We start from the raw sequence: 2,731 nt of genomic DNA on the forward strand, positions 1-2,731 counted from the left end.
GATAATAATAGTTTGAATAACTTCTAAGTCAGTACAAATCGAAAAAGTTATTTATCACAATTGAAATTTAACAAGACAATGCCACTTCTTATATGACGTCACTTACATCCCACATTTGTCAATTTAAGTAATTTGCCTACACATTTGCTTTCCGGTATTGCCACTAAAACGCAGTCCCATCACTTATTAGCCCAAATTTTGTGGTCAAGTCTCCTTTGTCGTTATCAATCAACCGCATACAAGACACTCACAAGTGGTTAATAAATTATTAATTAAGTTGAAAATCAAGACAGCAATGCTCATGATTGATGGGTATTCGGAGAGGGATGGGAGGAGCTCCTGCCTTGCGACTGGCGCCAAACTCAGCCAATCGAAAGGCAATAATGCCCATTGTGCCACTTGGGCATTTGGTTTCGGTCTTCTGGCCTGGTGATTTCCAATGACAACAACAATGGGGCCAGTGGAATTGGATCGGTTTTGCAATGTGCAGCGTAACAAAGTCGCTTGTTTTGGCCAACGGCAGCAACAGTGGCAAGAAAGAGCTACCAAACCGCAAGAAGTTGGCCCGATCGAAGGGTTTTTTGTCGGGAACAACGTTATGCACTTAAAGACAAAAGAAATATGGCAAACAACCAACCGAAAAACAAAAAAACAAATAATGAAGAAAAAGGGTAGGAATGCTTTATATTAAATTACTTCGAACATTTGACACCTCTTATAATTTGCACAATATTTTATGAAAATATAACCATATATCAAATTCGTTTTGTAAATTGCAAGATACGCAAAATCAATTCATGCCATGGAATATAATCAGTACGTATACTGAGATAATGAAATTAATTTTGAATTTAATATACAATACTTAGAAATGGCAAAAATGCTTAGAAATATTTAATATACGATTTAATTTTCAAAACAATACATACCTTTGCAATACCTACTACTAAACGCAATACACCGAAACGAAACCCAAATAAAAAGGGGTGCAAAAAGCTGGTAGCAAAGTTGGCAAATCAGCCGCAAACTGTGGCAGGGCGAGAAGGGTTTGGATAAAAAGCTTCGGCGGCTCGAGGCGAGTCCAGTAGACTGCGATAAGCGGGCGTGGCAGCCACACCAGAAGTAGGGGAAAAAACCAGCGGGCAACAGCAGCCAGCCAGGATAACACGGAGCAGCAGTGGCATCAGCAATGCGGCCGGCTTGGCAAGTGATAACGCTGCTGGGGCTTCTGGCCACGGCTTTGGCCCTCCACTCAACGCCAGATGGGGCAATGGCCATAAGCGCGGTGCTGCTTGGCCAGGACTTTGAGGATTTTCAGCCGTACTTCGCACATAAACAGGAGCAGGTATGGAATTCTAAATTTCTAGAGATTTAGCTGTAGTTACAAAAGAATAATTGAATTTAGCTAAAAGTACTTTAATTTCCCTTTAAAGGTTATTATATGATTGAGCTCTGAAAGTTATATTTTTTATATTAAGTATACGCCATGTTGCAGTACCATTTTAATTTAACAACCATATTTTAGGAAGAAGATCAGCTAGTGGCCGCCACAAAGCACGAGGAGCATTCCGAGGGTGGCGAGGAGGAATCTGGGGAGGAGCACCACAGCGAGCACTTCCACAAGAAGGGGGGAAAGAGCAAGAAGGGTCACAAGCACGGCGAGCACTCCGAGAAGGGGGAGAAAGGTCACCACGACAAGGAGGGCAAGAAGGGGGAGCACGGCGAGGAGGAGGGTCACGAGAAGAAGCACAAGCACTCCGAGTCCCATCACAAGAAGAAGAAGAAGGGCTCCAAGGGCGAGAAGGGCAGCGAGTTCGAGGATCACGGCTCCTACAAGAAGGGTCACTCCATCAAAGGCAAGCACAATGTCCACAAGCTGGACGAGAACAAGAAGGAGAAGAAGTTTTACGATGAAGATCACAATGAGGGCGGCGAGGAAAAGCACGGCGGATTCGAGGAGTCCAAGAAGCACAAAAAGGGCAGCAGCTTCAAGAAGGGTCACCACAAAAAGGGCGGCCACGAGGAGCACTACGGCAAGAAGGGTCACAGCAAGAAGGGTCACAAGAAGAAGGGCCATAAGGGGCACAAGAAGAAGCACGAGGAGTCCAAGAAGTGGGGCCACAAGAAGGAGCACGGCAAGAAGGGCGGCGAGGAGCACAAGAAGAAGTGGCACAAATCCCACAAACAGAGCAGCGAACACGATCATGGACATCATTAAATCTCAAGTCGACCAGCCTGCGATTTTTCATTATTTTGTTGTATTTTTTAGGCATTAAAAACAGATAACTCAGACCCAGTTAACAAGTAACTGTTTTACTTATTAGCGAATTAGCATTGTAGCTCTAGGTTTTTAACGTTTTAAACAAACCTACAAAAATATGTAGCATAATTTACTGACCTCTATGAGTCATCGAATTTCTTCGCTACTCTCAGCGGAATCTGTTCTTAGGTAGGTTATTTAATTTAATGTGCCATTCGTAATCTCCTCTCGATGCAGATAAATTATTTAAGAGGCAGAAATGACGTTCATGTTCCATATAGCCTAACATGTATAATGAACACAAAATGTCATTTGAGGATTTGCCATAGTTATCTTTAAATTACGACCTGCAAGCAGCCACTACTACTCATGTACGCAGCTGCTTAGAAAGAGATTATGCAGGACCCAACCGCCCCGCACTCACACAAGCTCATCATGCAGATTAAAGAAAACATAATTAGGAGCAAAATC

The 2,731-nt window shown here is 43.1% G+C and overlaps 1 protein-coding gene across 1 annotated transcript; it reads left to right on the plus strand.

Moving 5' to 3' along the window:
* The first annotated feature begins 1,068 nt into the window (after positions 1-1,068).
* Positions 1,069-2,291, plus strand: LOC117141781 (high mobility group nucleosome-binding domain-containing protein 5). Its single transcript, XM_033305417.1, has 2 exons — positions 1,069-1,345; positions 1,526-2,291. The coding sequence occupies exons 1-2, from the start codon at positions 1,190-1,192 to the stop codon at positions 2,216-2,218; spliced, it is 849 nt and encodes a 282-aa protein (XP_033161308.1). The 5' UTR covers positions 1,069-1,189; the 3' UTR covers positions 2,219-2,291.
* The last annotated feature ends 440 nt before the right edge of the window (positions 2,292-2,731 follow it).

This window comes from Drosophila mauritiana, chromosome 2L, assembly GCF_004382145.1.
Source record: "Drosophila mauritiana strain mau12 chromosome 2L, ASM438214v1, whole genome shotgun sequence".
Classification (NCBI taxonomy): Eukaryota; Metazoa; Arthropoda; class Insecta; order Diptera; family Drosophilidae; genus Drosophila; species Drosophila mauritiana.